The 23,396-nt window shown below is 51.8% G+C and overlaps 1 protein-coding gene across 1 annotated transcript; it reads right to left on the bottom strand.

Annotated features, from left to right (window-relative positions):
* Nucleotides 1–1,329: 1,329 nt before the first annotated feature.
* On the bottom strand, nt 1,330–21,769 carry TFAP2E (transcription factor AP-2 epsilon). Its single transcript, XM_056123041.1, has 7 exons — nt 21,717–21,769; nt 20,926–21,411; nt 20,397–20,448; nt 6,606–6,828; nt 4,941–5,059; nt 4,232–4,373; nt 1,330–1,730 (listed from the first exon to the last, which is right to left on the bottom strand). The coding sequence occupies exons 1-7, from the start codon at nt 21,741–21,743 to the stop codon at nt 1,448–1,450; spliced, it is 1,332 nt and encodes a 443-aa protein (XP_055979016.1). The 5' UTR covers nt 21,744–21,769; the 3' UTR covers nt 1,330–1,447.
* Nucleotides 21,770–23,396: the final 1,627 nt, after the last annotated feature.

The raw sequence follows: 23,396 nt of genomic DNA, 5'->3' as shown, positions 1-23,396 counted from the left end.
GCTCAGAGCTTCTTCGTAGGTTTCTTCCTCAGAGGCCCTTTCTAGCTATAAAAGCCTTTCCTCTAAGTCTACAACTACACTTCATGTAGGTGTTTCACTAATAAAAAAATATATAGATAAATAAAAAGCCTTTCCTCCAATTCCTGGACCTCACCAGGACCTAGTTATCTTGCCTTTTTGGTTTTTTAGACTACACCTGGTGATGCTGGGGCGGGGTTACTCCTGGCTCTTCTCTCAGGAATCAATGCCTGGTGGGCTCCGAGGTTTGAACTCGGGTTGGCTGTGTGCAAGGCAAGTGCCCTGCCTATTATGCTATTGCTCTGGCCCCTACCTTGCCCTTTTTGGAGGCAAGTCTAGGCCTTGGATGAAAAAGGAAAGGGAGGGTGTATTATTCACCTTGGAGCTTGACCCACATCTCAATCTGACTCTTCCCCTCTGGAGAAACCCATATTCTCGATTACGCTTTGTCTCTGTCTCTCTTCCACCCGACCCCCTGCACCCACTCCATATTCCTTAATAAAACTATATTTTTTCAAGAAAGGACAGGAGGGCTTCATGTCCAGTGAAAAGATTTTATTAAGAGAATGAGAAGCAGTCTGAGAGTCGGGGAGGTACACTGACTGCAGAGGCAAGAGATTAACAACAGCAAATACAAAATCCCAATGACAACCTCAGGGTTTTGGATACTTTCCTTCCCTCTCCCTCCCAGTCCTTTGTGAGCAACCCCCCTCCCCCTTCTATACTGGTCAGCGGGACATCTCAGTGCATGAACAAAAAACAGTGAAAGTCTCTTCCTTCTTGATCCCAGAACTCACTGGGATAAGTAAGTCGCACTGGACATTTTTAAACTTTAATTACAACATACATAAATAAATAGGACGGACAAGACTGAAGTACAGCCTGGATTCAAGTTCTGCAATTTGTGCTTTATCTTCTTTGTTCCTTGAGGGCCTCTCCTGCTCATTTCTTTCCAATATTGGAAGGGTCCAAAGAGCCCACTGGGGCCTCCTGCCAGTATTCCTTTTTTGGGACTAGAAGATTCTGGAATGAAGGTACTAATCCCCAGTAACACCTCTGACTAGTAGAACCATTTTTCTCCTGACTGAAAACATCAGAACCTTGGCCTTAAAAATGCTGACTGCTGCTCAGGCACCTCAATGGGCAGGATTGTGCACCAAGAGCCAATTCCATGCTCACGCTCTTCTCTGAAATCAAGGGTCAGAAATCGTACGCATGGCAGACCCTGCCCCCTCTAAACCACCACGGAGATATCTCTCCCCACACTCCAACCCAGAGCCTGACTCTAGGGTTCCTGGATGAATGTTCTCTTTTTTTTTTTTTTTTCAGCCTGACTCCAGTCACATGTTTTCATCTTTTCAGGCCCGCCTCAGGAGCTCAGACCTCACTTTAAGCCTTGGGTGCCCCTTGGGCTTGGAGCTGGAGAAAGTTACTTCCGATGTTTGGCATCCTTCTCTGAAGCCTTTGTATCACCATGCCCACTGCTTGCACTGCTTAGGAACATCTTATCCAGCCCCTTGAGTGATTCCAGCAAGTAATTCTGGAAGGCTGTGAGAGCGGCACAGATGGCAGGGCCGCCAAAGCCATGGGTGATGAGGCTAAAATGTGTCAGGCAACTCTGCACCCCAGGTTCCAGGATGAGTGCTGGGCGGCTGTTGCCCAGCGGTGAGCGGTCCTGAGCCATCAGGTCTGCGAACTCCTTACAGATCTGCCTGGTGGGAGAAGGAGGGTCAGAGGTTTGAAGGACAAAGGTCTGAGCCCAGTGAAGCAGGACATAGCACAGGAAAGGCACTTAGATATATGATCACTGACCCTCCCAATAGTCTGCAAAGGATCATACCTGTTTCATAGGAAATGAAACCTAGCGTTCGGAGACCACACAAAGAGTAAGTTTATGTGTCAAGACCCCACTGTCTCTCCTGTGTCTATCCTACCCACATTCAGCTCAACTCCTACTTGTTTTTATTTTATTATTTTTTTTTATCTTATAAGTTTTTGTACTTGGGTTTTGGTCTTACAATGATCGAGTAACCATCCCTCCACCAGTGCCCTTTCTCCACCACCAATGGTCCCAGTAATCCTCCTACCCCTCCCATACCCCCATCCCATCCTGTCTCTGTGGCAGGGCATTCTTTTTGTTCTTTCTCTGCTTTTGGTTGCTAAGGTTTGCAAGAGGTATTGAGTGGCAAACATGTTCGGTCTATAGTCTACTTTCAGCATGCGTCTCCCATCCTAGGAGAATCCTCCCAACACCCTTTGCTTGGTGTTCCCTTCTCTGTTTGAGCTGCCCTTTCCCACAGCATGTGCCGCTGGCCTTCAAGCCATGAAGTAAACCTCCTGTAGCTTATCTCAACTACTCTAGGATGTTGGTCTCCTATTTTGCTATTTTATATTCCCCAGATGAATGCAATCTTTCTATGTCTGTTCCTCTCTTTCTGACTCATTTCACTTAGCATGATATTTTCCACATAGTACCATTTGTATGTAAATTTCATGACTTCGTCTTTTCTAACAGCTACATAGTACTCCATTGCATAGACGTACCAAAGTTTCTTTAACCAGTCCTCTGTTCTCCGGCACTCGGGTTTTTTCCAAATTTTGGCTATTGTGAACAGTGCAGCAATGAACATAGAAGTGCAGATATCACTTCGGCTATACTTTTTTGCCTCTCCAGGATATATTCCCAGGAGTGATATTGCTGGATCAAATGGGAGCTCAATTTCTAATTTTTTGAGAATTGTCCATACTGTTTTCCAAAAGAACTGGACCAGTCGGCATTCCCACCAGCAGTGAAGGAGAGTCCCTTTCTCGCCACATCTGCGCCAACTCCAGTTGCCCCTTTTCTTTTGGATGTGGGCCAGTCTCTGTGGTGTGTGTGAGGTGATATCTCATTGAGCTCAACTCCTACTTGATCCAGGAAATTTGCCTTCATTCCCCTCTCAACTCCTTTTCAACTACTGTTCACAGATCTTTGTCTTTGAAATTACTACTGAACAATTCAGGATCTGCTCTGAGTAACTGAAATAATAGTGAATATAAATTATGCATCATCTCACTTAATCCATAACAGATGTGTGCTGTTACTATCATCCTATCACAAGGATGTGAAACCGGTTTGGATTAGATGATGTGCCTGAGTGACTAAGCTGGGGTTTGTCTCCATCTAGGTCCAGTCTGCAACCTTTCATTTTTTTGTGTGTGCCTCAGACTGGAGATTCAGTCACTCCTGTCTCATTGTAAAATCTTGGGAGCAAGTCAGCCAACTTACACATTGGTGGGCCCAGGAAGCAACTGATGAGTTAGATGAGTTAGTAAAGTGAGCCCAACCCTCCAACTGTTTCTGCAGCTACAACGATGAGTAGCCTCAAAGTTCCCCTAGTCATGGCAATCCCTTGAGCTATGATTCCACTTCTGTCTCAAAGACTTGAGAAAAGCCTCAGAGAAAATAAAGTTTTATTTGTGTTGGAGGCCCCACCAGAGTTGCTCAGGGCTTATTCCTTGCTCTGTACTCAGGAATCACTCTGGTGGGGCAAGGAGAATCTCATGGGATGCCAGGGATTGAACCCAGGTTAAGTGTCCTACCCACTGTACTACTGCTCAGCCCTAAGGTGAAGTTGTGAGTTGAAGGAGTCAGCTGGGGTAAGGGGACTGGATGCTATTCTAAGCAGGAAGAGGGCAAGCCCAGGGACATGAGGTTAGGAGAGAGCAATCAAATCCGCTGGAAGGGGTGACGCTTGTGCCCAAATTGGTTTTCAAAGGACTCTAGATTTTACCCTACAGATATGTAGTTTTCAGTTACTTTTTACACTCTTTTTTAATATTAAAAAACTTTAATTTGGGTTTTGGGGGCCATCCCTGGCAGTGTGCTCAAGAGTGCGGGAGTAAGGCACTTTCCCATTCAATCCCAGGCTCCTCATGGCCCCCCAAGCATCGCTATAAGCAACCTTCAACACAGAGTCAGAAGCAGTTCCCAGCACCACCAGATTTCACCCACCACCCTGTACCCACAAAACAACTCTGCTGTGTCCGCACGTCCTGAGTTGTGCCCCTGTGTCATATACAGTGTGGATCCTAGGTACGTCTGTGTCTGGTGCCACACCTAGAACCCCATGGCATCCGTTGTACCCAAGTACAGTACTGATGTTTGTTGCACTGGCCTGTGCTTGTGTGCGGCACCTGCAAAGGATCACCCACAGACGGCACCCTTGCTCACTTGGCAGCCAGCAGCATGCTCTTGCGGCTGTGCAGTTCCCCGGGATCAGCGTGCTGTCGGCACAGATACTCAGCAGCTGCCTTGGCTGGGAACTCCGTCTCACACACATAGCCGAAGTCTCGGGCCAGGTGCACCGCCTCTCCTGGGGGCAGAGCAGAGAGGGGCACTGTCACCAGGCGTCCCAGCTCCCTCCCAATCCCACTGCCTTCCTGTGGGGCTCACAGAGATGAGCTCTGGGCCTGAGACTGAGCCCATCATGTGTCCCACAGCCTGAGGTTGAGATGACTGAGCTGAGTCACCACCTCTAGAGAAAGGATCCACATCCCCCCTCCCCATATGCCTTTCCACATCCAAACACAAGCCTCTCACTGCCCCCCCCACTCAGCTCTTCCCCCCCGTGTACACATAAACATGTGCACATACTTTACTTCCTGGAATATGAACGCCAGCGTGCACCTAGGTACACAGATGATGCCCACATGTCCCATATACACCCCTGATACATGACACCCGCAGTGGATGACACATGATCAAACATGTTCCTGTATTAGAAACAACCACAGTAAAAGCCTCCCTGGATATGCACGCTCATGGGTGCTGGCAGGCCCGGCCTACCCTCGACCCGTGGATTACGCCCCTAATGCACAGCCTTGTTCACCCGCCACTGCAGATGCACCTGCCCATACTCATGCCGGCCATCAGGACTCACCCTCCACCAGTGAAGTCAGCAGGGTCACATTGGCAGCCTTGCGACGGCCAGCAGGCAAGTTGAGCCCAATTTTCTCCAGCCGTTCCCTTAGACACCGGCCCCCATTCTTGGACTTGGCCCTTGGCGTGCAGAAAGGCAGATATGAAAACAAGAGAAAAGATGTAGCCAAATGACCCCAATAGGATTCTGCTGTCTCCCCCAGCAACTCCTAAGGCTCGGGACTGGCTTTCGGGATGCTCTGGGCTGCTTTAAGCCTGACTGAAGCTGATTGCTAACCTCACTGGCGTTGCAGCCAGATGGTGGGTGATGGTGACCAGAACCCAAACTCCAGGAGCCTCTCATTCTCCATAAGACTCATTCTCAACTGCAGGTACAGCCCAGGCTCGAGCAGGTCGGTCAGCCTCTTGGGGTCTTTTCTTTTCTTACCATCTCAGCGTACCAGCTAAGATATTCAAAGCTCTCCAGAGACACTTGGACCTCCATGTGGTGACACAGAGGGCTATGTGGGGACACAGGTATACAGAGAGATGGGCATAAACTGAGGATCAAGACACAGGGACCAGAGAGAACACAGCAGGTAGGGCACTTGTCTTGCACGTGGCTGACCTGGGTTGATCACTGGCACCCTATCTGGTCTCCCCTGAGCCAGCTAGGAGTGATCCCTGAGCACAGCCAGGTGTGGTCCAAGAATAAACGACAAAAAAAAAAGAGAGAGAGAGAGAGAGACCTACCCCCATGGAGACATACAGAGACTGAGATACAGGGACTCAGGTTCAGTCAGGATTTGAAGGACATAAATACAGACACAGACTCCCACAAGCTTAAAGAGACCTGGAATGAAGAGCTGTCACCACACCTGCATCAGTGCAGTGCCCCCAGAGCTACAGGCATGTTGTATGTCTAGTCACAGATGTCACCTGTCCGCACATACAGAGTAGGACACACTGTAGTCAATATACCCCACTAAAAGCAACACAGGCTCACACTCATGGAGAAACACCATGCAGACCCTGTCCTACCTGCACACATGCAGGCTCTCACACACAATGCACTCACACATGCACATACGTGCACTCACACATGCACTCACATGTGCATACTCACATGCATACACATGCATACACACACACATGCACTTTCACACACTCTCACAAATACACATGCATGTACACACACATGCACTCATATACACACACCACAGCCTGACCCTGGCACAGAGATCCCCCTGGAGGCCCAAGACTATGCACAGGGACAGACACACACTCTGAAGACAACCATGGTGTATGCCCACCACCTCTGTCACATACATTGAGGCCCTCAGTGGCCCCCTCCCTGGGAGGGGGCATGTCCCGCACTCTATCCTGGGGCGGGGGATACATGTGGTGCTCCTCCTGCCCAGACCCATCCAGACTGTTGACTCTGGAAATCCGGTGACTCTCCTGTCCCTTTTCTGTGCCCATGCTTCTTTCTCTACCCTTCTCCCCAGGCCATCAAGAACTGCTCAGGACTTGGAGCTCCCCCCAGTGTCTACCGTCCCAGGGATGGTGAGGAGGAGATGACCCTGTGACCTGGGGGTAGGGCTGGCCCCTTGAGTCCCCTGAAAAAGGTCTGAGATAACCGGACCAGAGAGGTACTGGCCGGAGAGGTGTGGGCTTGTCCTCCTACCTGCGAAGAACGCCCCCCAGGAGGGAGGCATTGAGGCACTCAGGAGGCGAGAGTCGCCGCTGGACCTCCCCCACGGTCACCTTGTACTTGGATGTCGAGCTGAGCAGTGAGAGGCGGCCTGGCACGGAGCAGAAGACCTCACTGGGGTTCGTGATGCCACCGACCAGGCTGTCTTTGGCCAGTGAGAGGGCGGAGAGGCTGCTGGCTTTCGAGGGGAGGGGGACTGTGGAGCAGAAACAAGAACGGGTGTGGGGAGAGAAGGAGAGAGAGAGAGAAAGAGAGAGAGAGAGCACTGAACACTGAGCAGGGGGCACAGGGAACGCCCTCTGGGGGCAGGTGAGCACTTCCCCTGAGCACCTCTGCATGCTGGCCACTCTACCAGGTGCCACTCACACACAGATCCCAGCACCCTTCCAGGACTATGCCACAGCCTGCACTGTAGCATCAGAGAAACTGAGGCCCAGTGAGATTGACGTGATTCTCCTTTCAGCTATGGTGGAAATGGAACTGAGCACTGTCTGGCTCTCGGACCCGTGTTCCTTTTCACCAAGTCAGACTGACTCCCTGTACAAACTCAAACAACTACAGGGCCCGGGAGCCCACTAAGGACACGCCTGGGTGCAGGAGGCCCAGGTTCAATGCCCGGCCCCATGGCTCCCTGAAAATTCCCAAACAAATTCAGCCTGCTTCAGCAGAGTCTTGGGGGTGTGCAGTCAGAGGGAGCAGGGAGTAGGGAAGCGGAGGCTGCCCTGCAGGCAGGATTCCTAGGTCACTGCAGCCCCATCTGTACAGCACCCATATTTTGCTGACACCCCCCAATATCAATGAGGGGACCTAAGAGCTTTGAATCCCACATCCTGGGGTCAGGGAAGTTATGGCCCCATTAGGCCTCCAGCCCTGGAATAAAGACACACACCTATCAGCCCTCCTCCCAGTGCTCTCCATCTGCTACTCAGAAAGGCCAGCAGGAATTCTGAAAAGTTAATTTTCTCAAACCCACTCGGACACTCTTGGCTTTAAAAGAAAAGTTCTCCCCAAGGTCTAACTCTGCTTGCCTTCAGGGGCAGAGAGAATAGCTGAGGCACTTCTGTGCCCTTGGCCTTCTGTTCTTTCAGCAATGTTAAGACTGGTGAGAAGGTAGGCTGTCACTAAAATGTATAATCAGTATTTTCAAAACTATTATTATTATTCTGGGCAACATCCACTGGTGCTTACTCCTGGCTCTGTGCTCAGGAATCACTCGTGGCAGGTCTTGGGGAAGTGGGGAGGGGCATTTGGGGTACTGGGATTGAACCAGAGTTGACCACATGCAAGGTAAATGCTCTACCCACTATACTATTGCTCTGGCCCCTATTTTCAAGATTATTAATGCACTAGCTTACATTCCTTGACTTAATCTTCAAAATGCAGTGCATGGGCCCAAGATAGTACAGGGGTTAAGGAGTTTGTCTTGCATGTGACCAACCCTGGTTCAATCCCTGGTACCCACTTACAGTCACAAACACAAGCACACTGTTTGTGCACAGCCAAAATGCCAAAAGAAAATCCAGTGCCTACTGTAATTTGGACTACCACCTTTCAAGGTGCTGAGTAGTGCCACGAGGCTTGTAGCTCCCCCTTCAGAGAGGGACAAAAGTCAGTCTTCTCTGGGCACTGAGAGAGCCACTCCCTGGTTGAGAATGACCAAGCAGGACACCAGCATTGCCAGAACTCCAGGCTGGTTTATTTTGCTGGTGAGTCCAGGGGTCTGCTCTTCTAAGTGAAATCTCTGGATTTATTTTGTTTTGGGTCACACCCAACAGCACCTGGGGGCTATTCCCTGCTTGGTGCTCACTCTTGGCAGTGCTGGGGAATCAAACCCAGACCTCCCACACACAAAGCATATTGAGCTATGTCTCTTGTCCTGAAATATCGGGAATAGTTTTTTGGTGGGGGGCATACCCAGCAATTCTCAGAGCTTACTTCTTGCTGTTTGTCCAGGGATCACTCCAGTGGGGCTCAGGAGACCATAGGCGATGCCAAGGATCAAACCCAGATCAGCCGCATGCAAGACAAGTGCCGTAACCCCTGTACTATCTCTCCAGCTCAAATCTTAGGAATATTAAACATTAGAAATTACTTTAAAAAGAAGTTTTAAAGTACAGGCAAACAGGACATATGATGCAACACCAGGGAAAGGGGACCATCAGTGTGTGAGTTCTCGAGCTCCCCGGAACTGTTTCAGGGATCTTGTTCATTCTCGTAGGCAGGGCCCCCTCCTTCCCAAGCCTCTGTTTGGGTGGCCAGAGGGAGCTCAATGCACTGAGTGCATGGTCTGCATGCAGAAGACCTGGATCGAATCCCCAGTACTACACAGTGCCTCCGGCACTGACAGGATCAACCCCCATGGACAAAGCTGGTGGTAGCTCCCAACACCGGGGAGTATGTCCCTCAAACAAAGATTAAACCCAAGTCTTTGCTTGGCCACTGTGTCATGTGCAAAGGTCTGCAAGATGGGAACCCCAGACTGGCTCCCTCTCAGCTTCTCTCCCTGCCAATGTCACATTGAACCTTCATGTCTGCCTCTCCCTGTCTTCCCCACCAACTAGGAATACCCTGTGGCAGTCTTGGCATCACCAGGTATCAGTGACTGTGAGGTAAAGGAGTGAAGCAAAGTCCTGTGAAATCTGAAATGGGGAGAAGAGTGATGGCCCACAGCCCAGACTCAGGAGCCAGGTGGGAGGGAGCTTCATGTCTTTGTCCGCAAGTGGTAAGAGAAGGCCTCTTTCTCCCTGCCTCCCATCCTACCTTGGGAGGCAACCAAAGGTCGTGGGTGGGTGTGAGAGAAAGAAGGGGAAAGGAGCTGTGCAGAGAATGAACAGTGCAGTCATCCTATTGGCAAATGCCCCGCCTCCAGAGCTGGGCCAAAATTTGGAGAAGGCCAGGAAGGTGGTTCAATCACAGAGACTCAGGAGAAATAGTGCAGCTGGTAGAGTGCTTGCCTTGCACACAGCCAACCTGGCACCCTGAGCCTGCCAGGACTGATCCCTGAGCTTAGAATGAGGAGTAAGCCCTGAGCACTGCTGGGTGTGACCCCAAAACAAAACAGAACAGAAATAATAGAGTTCTTGCTTTGTGTGTATGAGGCTCTGGGTTCTATCTCTAGTACCACAAAAATAAATACAGTAATGTAAACATAATCTATAGTAATGAGATATCAACAATGTGTCTGGTTTTTGTTTGGGACCACACTGGGGGTCCTCTGAGGACTATGTGGCACCAGGGATTGTACCTGGGTCTTCTGTCTATGAAGAGGTAAGGTAAGGTAAAGGCCCTCCCGTTGATCGTCGATTTGCTCGAGCGGGCCCAGTAACGTCTCCATTGGAGACTTTGTTGTTACTGTGTCTGGCATATCCAATACTCTCGGTAGCTTGCCGGGCTCTCCGAGAGGGGCAGAGGAATCGAACTCGGGTCGGCCATGTTGGCCGCTTGTAAGGCGAACGCCCTACTGCTGTGCTATCGCTCCAGCACCTGTCTATGAAAGCATATGCTATTCTAGCCCTCTGAGCCAACTCTCCAGTTTGTGATATCAAATGTTTTTGTTCTAATTTTATTTCTTCTCTAATGTATTCCTTTACTTAGATAGGAATTTCTGACATTTGTATTTTTCCTTCTGAAGATCTTCTTCTGATATTTCTTTATAAGGTGTAATATCAAATTTGGGGTGCGAGGTTCCCAAGCAATGCTTATGAGGCTGTGGGGTGCCACTGGCAATTCATGGGCATGCAGGCATGTTGTTCAATGCAAGGGCCTGAGGATGTGGTGCTGCTCGGGTCCTGTGCTACTGGCAGCACTGGGAGCCTCCGGGGCCACACTTGGAAGTACCCGGGGCCTCCTAGGCTGCACCCAGCAATGCTTGTGGGACCCACAATCGAACCTAGGCCTGGTACATGCTAGGTGTTCTGTCTCCAGCCCCAGTGATAAAACATTTTTAATTATCAACTGGTTCTGACCCTGTTCTGGCACCACGGTGCCTCACTCATCATCTCCAACCCTCGCTGAGGGGGAGTGGTCAGAGAACAGAATATTTTCCTCTCTTTGGTAAGCCTCCTCCATCCAACTTCTATTAAAACTTAGGACCCCCAGGGCAAGGAGACAGCTCAAAGGGCTAAGTGCAGGCTTTGCAGGCAGGAGATCAGGGGTGATGCCCAGCACCGCATAGACCCGAGCACAGAACCAGGAGTAGCACCTAGACAAAGAGCCAGAAGGAGCCTCTGAGCACCACTGGGTGCAATCCGAGAACCAAAACCCAAACTGAGGACCCTGGAGCCCAGACTTCCTGAAAAGGCAAAGAGATTAAAGTCTGGAAGCCCATTTGTGCATGTGCAAGAGGGACATACGTGAGCAAGCAAGTGTTACAGAAGTGTCCGCATGGTGTAAATTCGGCACTGTCACGGAGCAGTGAGGTTGAGATTGTGCGGGTGACACCAACTTGCTCAGCGAAGACTCAGCTCCAGTTCACTCATACTAGAGTCTCTACCCAACGCAAGTGTCGCAGGAATATGGAAGCCTGCCACCAGAGAACGGCAAGTGCTTCTGTTCCTGCTGACCTCTTTACACAGTGTATGCTGGACTTATGAAAACATAGCTTATGAAAACATACCCAGACATGTGTGGGTAGGTATATGTGAGTGATATGGACACATATGCATATATAGACTATGCTCTTGCCCCATGGTGTCCCGTTTTCCTCAGCATCTCTCGTCTCAAAAATGGGAAGATGTGGATCTCAGATTTCCACAGACGGAAGAGCTCTGAATTGTTCGGCCTATCACACGGGTAATTCTCTCACACAGGTCTGGAGCGATAGCACAGTGGGTAGGGTATTTGCCTTGCATGAGGCTGACCCAGGTTCGATTCGCAACATCCCATTTGGTCCCCCAAGCACGGCCAGGAGTAATTCCTGAGTGCATGAGTCAGGAGTAACCCCGGTGCATTGCCAGGTGTGATACAAAAAAAAAGATTCTCTAATAGATAGTCTATACACTATTCACAAATGATAGATATGTTTCCAACCACTGAATCTGAAGAGTGTCCCACAACTGTTCCAGCATGCCTGGTTAAAATTGCAGTTCCTTCTAGAAGAAAATATAGGAGAAAATCTTTATGATCTTGGTCTGGGCAAAGAGTTCTTTTGCCCAACCATAAACACGAAAATCATAACCCATACAAAATGATAAACTGGGAGCTGGAGCAATAGCACAGCAGGTAGGGTGTTTGCCTTGCATGCAGCCGAACTGGGTTAGATTCCCAGCATCCCATATGGTCCCCCGAGCACCACCAGGAGTAATTTCTGAGTGCAGAGCCAGGAGTAACCCCTGTGCATCGCTGGGTGTGACCCAAAAAGCTATATATATATATGTATATCTTAATTTAAAAATATACGTACATATATGTACATATAAATTGGTTTCTGGGCAACAACCGGTGATGCTCAGGGGTTACTTCTGGTTCTATACTCAGGAATTACTCCTGGCTGTACTTGAAAGACCATATAGGATGCTGGGGATCAAACCCAGGTCAGCTCTGTGCAAGGCAAGTACCCTACTCACTGTACTATCTCTCTGGTCCTAATTTTTTTATTTTACAACACAAAAGACTCTAGTGGGCCACAGAAAGCTCAACGGGCTAGAGCATGTGCACAAGGGATTGCATGGCACCACCAGGATTGACTCCTGAGCCAGGAGTGGCCTCTAAGTACCATCAGGTGGCCTCAAAACAATACCATTAAGAAAATGAAATGGGAGCACAGCAGAAATGACATCTGCACTTAATGTTTATTGCAGCACTGTTCACAATGGGCAAAATCTGGAAACAACCCAAGTGCCCGAGAACAGACGACTGGTTAAAGAAATCATGGTACATCTACACAGTGGATTACTATGCAGATGTTAGAAAAGATGAAATCATGAAATTTGCTTGTAAGTGGATAGACACAGAAAGTATCATGCTAAGTGAAATGAGTCAGAAAGAAAGGGACAGACATAGAATGATTGCACTCATCTGTGGAATATAAAATAACATAGTATGAGATTAACACCCAAGGACAGTAGAGACAAGGGCCTGGAGGATTGCTTCACGGTTGGAAGCCTGCCTCAGTGCTGGGGAAAAAGGCAGTTGGGATGGAGAAGGGATCACTAAATCAATAATGGTTGGAGGGATCGCTCAGGATGGGAGATGTGTGCTGAAAGTAGACTAAGGACCAAAAATGATGGCCTCTCAGTATCTATACTGCAAACCATGATGCCCAAAGTAGAGAGAAAGTAAGAAGGAAGGTGCCTGCCACAGAGGCAGGGGGTGGGATGGGGTGGGGTTGGTGGGAGGGATGCTGAGGACATTGGTGGTGAAAAATGCGCACTGGTGGAGGGATGGGCGTTCAATCATTGTATGACTAAAATTCGATCATGAAAGCATTGTAACTATCTTATTCAATAAAAAATAAATAAATAAAATTTAAAAATTGCTTAAAAAGAAAGAAAATAAAATGGGACTGGAGAAATAGTACAGTGGATAGGGCACTTCTCTTGCAGGTGGCCCACCAACATCTGATCCCCAGCACCACATATGGTTCCCTCAGTCCCACCAGGAGTGATCCTAAATGCAGAGTCAGGAGTCAGTTCTAAGCACCACTGGATGTGGTTCAAAAACTTAAAAGAAAAAAGAAAGAAAACGAAATGAAGGGCTAGAGATATAGTACAGGGGTTAAGGCACTGCCTGACAATTAGCTGACCTGGGTTCAATACCCAGCACCCATATGGTCTTCTGAGCAGTGCCAGGAGTGACCTCTGAGCGCATTGCCAGGAGTAAGCCCTGAGCATTGCCAGGTGTAGCCTAAACACCCCCTGAAAGAGAAACAAAAGAAAATTAAAAGACAAACCATAGGTTTGAAGAATGTATTTGTAAATCATACATCTCATCAAGGATGTGTAACTAGTGAGTTCAGAATCCTTATAAATCACTCCAGTCAGAAAATAGTCAAAATATATGAGTAGACATTTCACTCAAACCTACCCTGAGCAACACTAAGTGTAGCCCTGGTAGCCTGTCAAGTATCACCCAGGTGACCCTTGTGGACCCAGCAACCCTCGGCCCAAGCACTTAACTGTCATGTTAGTGCAGTCAAGTATGGCCAGGAGTGGCCTGAGCCCTCTAGGATTATAAGTGAACAGCTAACAAACACACAAAAAAGTGCTCAACAGGACCAGAGATAGTACAGAGGGAAAGGCACTTGCCTTGCACAGGGTCAACACAGGTTCCATCCCTGGTGCCTTATAGAGGTCCCCAGGCATAGTCAGGAGTACACCTTGAGGACTGCTAGGTATGGCCCCAATAGAAAAAGTAAAGCACTTGCCTTGCATATGCCAGTCTCCAGTTCAGTTCCTAGAACCTCATATGGTTCCCCAAGCACTGCCAGGGGTCATTCCTGAGCATAAAGCTAGGAATTAGCCCCTGAGTACTGCCGAGCATGACACATACACACACACCCAAAAAATAAAAGAAAAAATGTTCAAAATCATTAGTTGTTAGAACAATTTAAAATAGTCTAAGATAACACTACAGTGGCTATAATAAAAAAGACAAATATGAACTGTAAATGAGGATGTGGAGAAATTGGAATCTCACATATTGCTAGTGGGAATATAAAATAGTAAATATAGTTATTTCAGAAAACAATTTGACTTTTTTTTAATTAAATACAGGGGCTGGAGCAATAGTACAGCGGGTAGGACATTTGCCTTGCACACGGCCTACCTGGGTTTGGTTCCCAGCTCCCCATATGGTCCCCCAAGCCTATCAGGAGTGAGCTCTGAGCACAGAGCCAGATGTAAGACCTGAGTACCATTGAGTGTGACCAAATTCAAAAGCAAAATAAATAAACAAAAAAAATACAAGGATCAGAGAGATAGTACAGCAGGTAAGACACTTGCCTCACGTGCATCTGACCTAGACTCAATCCCTGGCAATTTATATAGTTCCTTGAGCCCTGCCAGGAATGATCCCTGAGCTCAAGAGCCAGTAGGAATCTCTGAGCACAGCTGGGCATAACCCCCCAAAAGTTAATATAAACTTAACATAAATTTATGTTAACATAACAGCAATTTCACTCTGAAGAACCTACCTTAGAGCTGTGCTCAGCTCAATGGGCTAAGCACAAGGTTTTGCACACAGGAGGCCTGACACAGGGTCCCCTGAGCACTGAGCCAGGAGTAGCCCTGAACACTGCTGCACATGACGCCCCCAAAACAAAACAAGTCAGTGATCCATGGCGACTCCCTGAACTTCAAAAACATTAAGCTAAACAAAAGCAGCAAGCAAAAGCAACGTTCTATTCAAACATTCTGCATATGCAACAACCCCAGAATATGCCTATTTAGAGACGAACGCAGGTTAGTGGCTGCCTAAGGTTTGGGGTGGGAATGGGCATCAACTAGAAATGCTACGAAGGAACTGGGGTGGGTGAAGTGTGACTGAACTGTCTGGTAACTGTCTTATTAATGGATGGTAATAGTGACACAACTTGATAAATTTATAAGAAATCACCAAACTATTCTTACCGTTGATGGATTTTAGGTGCATACCTTTAAAAAGTTGTGAAAAGTTGTAGGGGTAAGGGATAGCTCAGTGGCTGGACCTCTTGTTTAGCAGGCAGGAGCCCTAGATTTGAGGTCCAGCACCACATGGCCCCTCTAACCACTACTGGGCACAACCCCCAAGCACTGAGCTGGGTAGCCTCCAAGCACTGTCATTCTGACCCCAAAACAGAATTAATGAATCAGCTAAAAAATGAATATGTTGAGGGGTTCTCATTCAGTACACTTGGGGTAGTGGCCAGAAACCTGCATTTCTAAATCAGCACCCCCAGGGGACACGAATGTGGATCCTTGAATTATACTAGGGGACCACTAGCCCAGAGCCTAGGTGTGGGGGGGCAACAGGAGCAAGGCAGACAGGCAGTGGTGTGACCCTCCTTGCCTCCTACTTGCGGCTCGTGGTTCCCCCAGAGGGGCTTCCCACCAATATGGTTCCTATTCTTCACTACCCTGTTCTTACTCTGTACCCACATTCTAGCTGCAGTGGGACTGTTTTCACTCATGCTGGGTATGGTGGTCAGACAGTGGTCTAGGAGACAAGGAAGGTTGAAATGTGGAAATTTAGGGTCAACTGGAAATTTCTGGGTTTTATTTTTTAATCATGGATTTTTTTTTTGCTTTTTTTTTAAGGTTTATTTTTATTTGGTGGAGGGAGCCTGGGGCCATACCTGGCAGTACTTAAGGATTTACACCTTGTTCTATGCTCAGGGGTCACTCCTAGTGGTGCCTGGGGTCTGTATGTGGTAATGGAGTTTGGACCAGGATCAGCTGCACGCAAGGTAAGCGCCTTACCTCTGTAATATCTCTCAGGCTCTGATTTTTTGATTTGTTAAAAATCTTTTAATATTGCACTGGGGCTGGGGAGATCACTCAAAAGTCTCAAGCATCACCTGATCCTCTCTGGAGAGCTGGCAGCCATCCCAAAGCACTGAGCCAGGAGCAGTCCCCAGCGTGGCTAGATATGGCCTCAAAACAAAAACAAACTAAAGAATAAAATATTGCCCTACCATATTATTAATCTTGGTTGTGAAATGTTTTCTGGCACCCTCTTAGGTGTTACCTCAGAGGTACTTCAACTCACCTCTGATTGAGTGAACATGCCCAGAGTTCCCCTTATCCCCAGTTCTTCTCAGGAGTCCAGGAGAGTAGAGAAGATGGTGAATATTTACACCAGCAACAGACCTGAAACTCCTGCTAAGATCTGGTAACAGAACCAGCAGACACACACACACACACACACACACACACACACACACGCACGCGCGCGTGCACAGCAATCACCCATTCCTGGGAGGGAAGGAGAACCCTCAGTCCTCATGCCCAAATCACTCCCTGCAGATATGACCTGAAACCCAGACACTGAACCTTCTTAATAGTCAGGCAATGTCCCAGGCCAGAGTATTTGCACATGCTGTGCCTGTTGAAGCCCAGAGTCAAATGTGGCCATTTCTCCACCCCCACGTCACATGCTCAGACTCCAAATCCATCACTTGTTCCCTGCACCCTAGTGAGCCCCATCAGACAATATCTCTCCTCTAGAAAATCCCTCACCTCTGGCACTCACTGTTTGTTGAGGCCTACCCAGACCCTCGGTCAGAATTCCTGTGACAGGTCTAAAACCTAGAGGGGCCAGGGGCATGTGTCCTCCATGTTCAAGACCCCATGATGACAGCTGGCAGTGCATGCCTCTCCAGTATCACTGGACCGGAGCACTGAACACCAGCCCAGTGGTGCAGAGGGTGGCCACAGGGCCCTATGAACAGTTTGAAAGCACCCACTACCACCACAAAAAGCAGTGGAGGCAGTGGGGAAGTGGTTGCTAGAGAGAGAATACAGTGGGAAAGGCACTTGCCAACCTGGGTTTGATCCCCAGCATCCTATATGGTCCCCTGAGTCCTGCCAGAAGTTGATTCCTATATGCAAAGTTAGGAGGAAGCCCTGAGCACCACTTTGGGAATGGCCCAAAGACAATAAATCAATAAATAAATGATAAAATCTACTGTCCACTGTCCTCCCGTTGTTCACTGATTTGCTTGAGCGGTCACCAGTAACGTCTCCATTGTGAGACTTGTTTTTATTGTTTTTGGCAATCGAATATGTCACGGGGAGCTTGCCAGGCTCTGTCCTGCAGGCTGGATACTCTTGGTAGCTTGCTGGGCTGTCTGAGAGGGGTGAAGGCATAGAACCCTGGTCGGCCGCATGCAAGGCAAATGCCCTACCTGCTATGCTATCGCTCTGCCCAAATAATAAAATAAAATGAAAAATAAAGGAAATAACAGCAAGAACAACAAACAACCAAGGAGAGGTGATAATATGGGAAGAATAAGGAGAAGCTCCCAACTTTTCCTTGAGGGGGGTTGGCCCCCTGGGCCATCTCAGAACTGCAAGGGATGACCTTACAAATACATGGTGGGGCCAAGGCATGGCCTCTGCTCCCCTGGGACAAGTGCCAGAATAACAACCATTTTACAACAATGGGCCCTGAGAGCTTCTAGGCTCCCAAAAAGTGAAGGCTCATAGGAAGGCAGGTTTCTGGGTGAGGCTGGGTCCTTTCTCCTTCCCCTTGAGTGACACAGCTGCCCCTCATGCAGAGCCAGAACAGTGGAAGGAATTCGATGCCTCTGCTAGCCAAGGCAACTCGCTAGAATGCAAAGCCCACCACCTCTCTACCCCTATCCCCTGTGGACAAAACTAGGGCTCCTGCATCCTGCATCCACAGTGCAGTCAGAAGGCCCAGAGCGCCACTCAGCTACAGCCTCCCAGGACTGGCGCAGCAGCCTAGAGCCGCAGTGACTGCAGGGTGTCAGAAGGGGACTTTGATCTGTGAGACTCTGGGGCGGCACCCGCTGGTTAGGGCACCTGCTGGGCCCCTGGAGGGCCCACCCCTCCATGTCTGAGCCTTCATTTATGGAGGGCTGTTCTCTCCGTTGCCTACCCATTCATCCCCTTCCACCTGGACCTTGGGGAGCCCGGATAAATTTGGGCATTTGCACAACAGCACCGGGCGCTCCTCCTCAAAGGCCCATACACGCCAGCTTGCTGCTGGGCTTGGGGACCCAGTGCTTCCTTTTGTGGGGAGTGCCAGTGCCTGGCTCTCACTAGCCTGCCCTGCTTAGCGGCAGCGCTCCAACTCAATGTCCAGTTGGGATTGGGAGGTGAGGGGTAAGGTCTTCGGCCCTCCACTCAGCCACTGAAGTGTTGACATGATTCTGTAAGTGTGCAACCTGGACATAAGGACCCCGACCCTCATCCCTTGGGATTAGGGAAGTGGCTTTAGGAATTCAAGCGGCGCCTGACTAGGGCAAGCTTTAACATAGCTGCCCCGCGACAATCCGACCGAGCAGGACTCTGGTCCCTCTTCCATTTAGTGTCCAGTCCCTCTCTTGTCTGGGAATGAGACTTAAGGGCACTCACCTAGAGCGCCATCCCAACCTTGCACTCTTCAGCAAGACTGCGGTCCCCATGTTCCTTCCCAGGATGCAGGGACTAGCCTCCCCCAAGATGTTGGCACCGTGTCACCCTTGTAGAGACAGTATCTGGAGACCCATCTCACTGTCCTGTTTCAGGTGGACTCAGTTCAGCTGCTGGCTCTGCCAACATCAGACCAGCACAGTTCAATAGAGTCCACTAAGATCTCAGTGACAATAACACACCAGATAGGGGTAGCTTTGCACATAGCCGACCAGGGTTCCATCCCTAGTTCCCCAAACCCCACCAGTAGTGATACCTGAACGCAGAGCCAGGAGTAAAACCCGAACACCAGCGGCTGTGGCCCAAAGACAAAACAAAAGAGTCTTCTAAAGGGTCAGGAATGCTGCTCAATGATAGAGTGTATGCTTGAAAAGCACAAGGTCCAGGTTCTATTCTGGCACTCACAAATAACCTCCAAAGTCTACAACCCCAAGGAGATGCTTTCCAGCAAAAACTGGATCTGCATCTCACATCTCTAAGGTTGGCAGAATGGTCTGGCCCCTGTATCTGCCCCTCCCCAATCCAGCCAACACCCAGCTACAAGTAAATTAGCCCCAGTTTCTGGAAGTCCAGCATAGCCCCCGACTCCCCAGTTCCCAGCTCCAGCCTCCTCCCCATCAACACTGGCAGGGTAAAACCGAGCCTGGTCACTCCTTTGAAAAACAATTCAGCCCAAATCCTGAGGGAGTGGCGCTGCTAGGAGCACCGGGCTTGTCTGAACCTCTAAATTCCTCCCAGGTACCCGCCCCAGAGCTAAGAAGCCTTCCCAATGCCTAGACCCAACGCCCCCCCGCCCCTCTTCGTTTCTGTGTTTTATCTTTCCCCAGGATGAACCTCAGGCCTGAAAATCTACCCAGGGGAGGGTTTTCCACCTCAGCGCAGAGATACAAACACCCCAGGGAAAACCACAGGAAGTGACCCTCACCTGGGTAGAAATCCTCTGTACCAAAAAACAAATTCTAGGACGCAACAGAGACCCTGACCCAGAAACAGAGATCCCCAAATGTGCAGAAATGTACACATCACAGACACAGCAACAGCCCCAGGAGAGTATTGAAAGGACCCCCTCACACAGACCCCAACGGGGGGGGGGGGGGGGGGGGAGGGGGGGGGAATAGACCCTGACAGTCCCTGTATTCGACCAAACACAGAGACCAGCACTCCTAAGCAAACTGCGAAACAAGTCTCCTAGTCCTTCCCGTTTGGAGAGAAAAATTTCTCTGGGTAACCGGGGGACTACCTTCCTGCAGGAAGGAAGGGGCAGAAAGTCCGTTCCAGGTTAGGAAACAGTAAGGGTATGGAAATGAATATCATTTAAAGAAATCCGTGGGAACAGCACCCTCATTCCCATCTCTTAAGAAACAGGGAAGTGGTTTAACTCGTTCTGCAAATTAACTCCAGACTCAGCACCCTCCCTGCGGCAGAGAGAGGCCAGGTCCTCCTCTGCCCGTGCACGGAGGGGCTCGTGGCTGAATGCTCCATCAAGGGCCCAACTCACCGATTGGCGCAACTGTCCTTGCTCTGGCAGGGTTCCCAGCTTCTGATGGCCCTGTCCAGAGCCCCAGGACCACGGGCCCGTGCCCTCGACACACACAAGAGACACGCACCAGCGGGAAGAAAAAGGGTCTGTGTGCCCGGGACCTGCACCGTCTCGCCCGGTTCTGCCCTGGCAGAAACACACCATTCTTACCTTTCTTGATAACGGACTGGTCCAGGAGGCTCATTCCTGGCTCATCCATGGCCTGCAATTAGGAGAGGGCGGCATAAGGTCTCCAGTCGCTCCCCGGGCCCCTGCGGGTCACTCTGATCTGCTCCTGCTGTTCGCCATCGGTGGCGAGACCGAGATCCGCCTCACCTCGCCGTGCAAGAAGGAAATTCTGAAACTTAGACGGTCCCCTCCTTCCTCACCCAAGCCGGGGCTTCCCCGGCCCACGGGCAGCGGGCACAGATGCCCCGAACGCCCAGCGCGAGGCACGAAAGTGCTTCGGCCTCTGCCCACTTACTCCGCCCAGGGTTCCCGCCTCTAAGGCACCGCGCGCATGCAGCGCCAGACCTCGGAGAGGACCCGGTTCCGTCGAACCCCAGCCCCGGCACCCGAGTGAGAGCAAAGGCAGACGGGGTGGGGGTGGGGGTGGGTAAGCGTTCCCGCGCCGCTCACTCTGCCACCAGCCCGAGTCCTACATCGCCGTGGCCGTCGGTCCCGGACCCTCGCGGCTCACCTGCAGGTCCTCCAGGCCGGGCGGCGCGGCCAGCCCCGGGAGGCCGAGGGGCGCGTCCGCGAGCCCGTGCGCGCCGTCGGCCAGGCCGTGCAGCAGCCGGGGCACGGCGGCGGCGTAGTCGCGGCGCGGGTCGAGGCTCAGGGCGCGGGCGGGCGGCGCCAGCAGGCCGGGCGGCTCGTCGTGGGCGCGGGCGGCGGCGCGGGGCGCGGCCCAGGCGGCCTGCGGCGGCTGCGGCTGCGCCAGGGGCGCCAGGCCCCCGTACGGGTCCCCGGCCAGGTGCGGGAAGGCGGCGGCCGCGGCGTCGGGCGCCTGGCCGTAGGGCAGCGGTGGCTGCGGGTAGGGCGGCGGGAAGTAGGGCGGCTGGAAGTCGGCGGCGGCGGCGGCGGCCGGAGTGTGGCAGAGCGGCGGCGCCGGCCCGTAGGCCGCCTGGGGCAGCGACGACAGGCGGGCCCCGCCGGCCGCGGCGCCCAGCCCGTCGGGGCGCTCCTGGGAAAGCAGAGGGGCGCGTCAGGCGACCCCGCGGCCGCGAGGAGGGCACCCCCCGCCCGTCCCCGGCGGGGCCAGCCGCTGTCCTCCGGGCTTCGCGAGGTCCGGGCTCTAAACCCGAGTGACCGCGCGCTGGGCACGGCCGTGTCCCGTGCGCGCCCCGCTGAACGCCGGCCGTGTCCCTGCGGCCCCCTCCCTCGGAGATTTCGTTGGAGGAGGTGCGGGAGGCTGGGAACGTCCAGGCTCCCGGCGCCCGGAGCTCCGGGCCGGCCCGGCGTGCCCCGATGCCCCTCGCGACCACTCACCATGGCCGAGTACGTGTGCACCAGCATGGGGCGCGAGGCGTGGCGGCGGCCGAAGCCCCTCGCCCGACGGCGCGCGCGGCGGGGAGAGACGCGCCGAGCCCGCAGCGCCCGCCCGCGGGGGTCACGCTACGACGCCGCCCGGAGCCCCGCGGGTGCGTTCAGGGCTCAGCTGCTGGCGCCCCCGGGAGGGTCCATGAGCGCAGGACGAGCGCTCGGTCGCACTTGGAAAAGTCGGGCCGGCGGGTGCCCGGCGCTCGCACGCCCCGGCTCTGAGCGCAGCCTGCTCCATGCGCTCCTGTTATAGTGGCGGGGGCGCGCCGGGGCTCCGGGGGCGCGCATTAAAGAGACACGCGGCGAGCGCTCCGGGGGAGGCGTGGCTTCGGCGCGACCCCCGGGGACCGCTGGCACTGCTGGTCCGAGCCGCCTTGCAGGCTCCCTGCGGCGGCGACGCCGAGGATTCGAGGCTGGCACATCGTCCACTGGATATTAGCAAAGCGCCGCGCTGTACGCACTGGGGATTCTCGTCTGTCAAGGGGGTATCAGGCAAACGGGCATTTCTCCGAGCACCCCGTCGGACTTTGCATGAGGAGGATGAGGGATGTGTGTGATCAACAGACTCGAGCCCACCTGCCCAGTGCACTCTGGGGGGTAGGGTGGGACGACTCCTTTCCCGAATGTTTCTGTATCAGAGTCCCTCCGAAGGTACCATTTCACTCAGGCTTTAAAAAAATCCCAAAGCCAGGACAGGGTCTGAGTAAGTCGGAGGCAAGGACTGGCCCCCAGAGAGAGTTGCCTGATGCTCGGGTGGGCTTGAGCTCCACCCGAGAGTCACTCAGATGTTTCTGAAGCGGGGAGAGCCTGGGCTGAAAGAGCGTGGCCCTTGGCACCGGTGACTGCAGCGAATGGTGGGTCAGCCTCGGTGGACAAACATACTAATTAGCACAGGCGTGGCGCGCGTTCCCTTGGCACTCACTCGCTGGCTCTCTGCGCTTCCACCCAACTCACAGCCTCTTTCTTCCCAAACGCTACCTTCCCCCTGAGAAGCAGGGGAAAGTGAGAGCAATGCTAGGACAGTGCAAGCGAAGAGTGAAGAGCAGCGCTGAAGCAAACCTGTGGATGAGACCGGGTGGGGCACACAGCTTGCATATATGAGGCCCTGGGTTCCAGCCCTAGCCCTGAAATTATATTCAAGGCTCTTTAGGAGAATGAGACCCATCATTGTTACTGGTATTTGGCATATTGGGTACAATAATCTCAGGGCTAGGATGAAGGACCCCAACCAGGGCTCCGGCAGCCGAAGACCTCCAGGACCAGCCACCACCATGCTGAGACCACTCTCCGCACACATGAAGGTACTGGCAGAGGGACAAAGCCACGCGGGTTCCAGGGCCGATACCTCCAAGCCTACTCGGATTGGAGTCGAGCATCTTCCACCCAGATCCTCCAAATTCCAGTAGGCGGGGGTCACACCCACCACCTGGCCCCCTGGTGCCGTGTAATCCCATCAGTGGCCAAGACTCAGAGACTATAAAATCCAGATCCTGGAACCGCGCGGCCGCAGAACTTTTTTTTTTATGACATCTTATTGCCTCATTCCTACTTTGGACAAACTTGCAGGCTATCGAATGTAGCCTGCCCACAGGGCAGAGTCTGGCAAACTCCCCGTGGCGTACCAAATAT

This window comes from Sorex fumeus, unplaced genomic scaffold (genome assembly GCF_029834395.1).
Source record: "Sorex fumeus unplaced genomic scaffold, SorFum_2.1 ptg000047l, whole genome shotgun sequence".
Classification (NCBI taxonomy): Eukaryota; Metazoa; Chordata; class Mammalia; order Eulipotyphla; family Soricidae; genus Sorex; species Sorex fumeus.
The sequence above is the reverse complement of the archived record's forward strand: the minus strand, read 5'-3'. Positions and strand labels throughout refer to the sequence as shown.